The 425-nt window shown below is 40.9% G+C and overlaps 1 protein-coding gene across 1 annotated transcript in view; it reads right to left on the bottom strand.

Annotated features, from left to right (window-relative positions):
• Positions 1 to 425, bottom strand: part of SARC_00309 (hypothetical protein) — a gene marked incomplete at its 5' end in the record, with an annotated part of 6,645 nt that extends 6,220 nt beyond the window's left edge. The window contains one exon of the mRNA XM_014306036.1: positions 311 to 425. Coding sequence (XP_014161511.1) covers positions 311 to 425 — 115 coding nt within the window. The remainder of the gene's footprint in view (positions 1 to 310) is intronic.

Genomic DNA, 425 nt, shown 5'->3' with positions numbered 1-425 from the left:
GTGTGTGTGTGTGTGTGTGTGTGTGTGTGTGTGTGTGTGTGTGTGTAGGGCTGACTGTATTCATCCCTATAGACAAAGGAAATGTATTCATGTTCGATATATACTGACATGCATATTAATAGAAGTCACGTTCATACCATTTTGTGAGACTTGTGTGGAAAGGTTGTAAATGTTCTCCAATCAACCAACAAGAATGAACGCTATACATTACTACCACAGAGTGTCGCCCTTTATGCGATTGCAGATGACATCGTCATACCCAATATCAAAACTGTTTAAGTCAACTCCTATATGCAATATGTCCACATACTTATTTCTGCTAGATATCGATGCGGTTTTTTCAACTTGATAGACTCTAGATGAAATGCGGCGCTGAGTGGAGGTGACCGCTGATAATGCCGCTTGCCATGAAGGCCTTTTTGCAT

Source organism: Sphaeroforma arctica, assembly GCF_001186125.1.
Source record: "Sphaeroforma arctica JP610 unplaced genomic scaffold supercont1.8, whole genome shotgun sequence".
Taxonomy (NCBI): domain Eukaryota; class Ichthyosporea; order Ichthyophonida; genus Sphaeroforma; species Sphaeroforma arctica.
The sequence above is the reverse complement of the archived record's forward strand: the minus strand, read 5'-3'. Positions and strand labels throughout refer to the sequence as shown.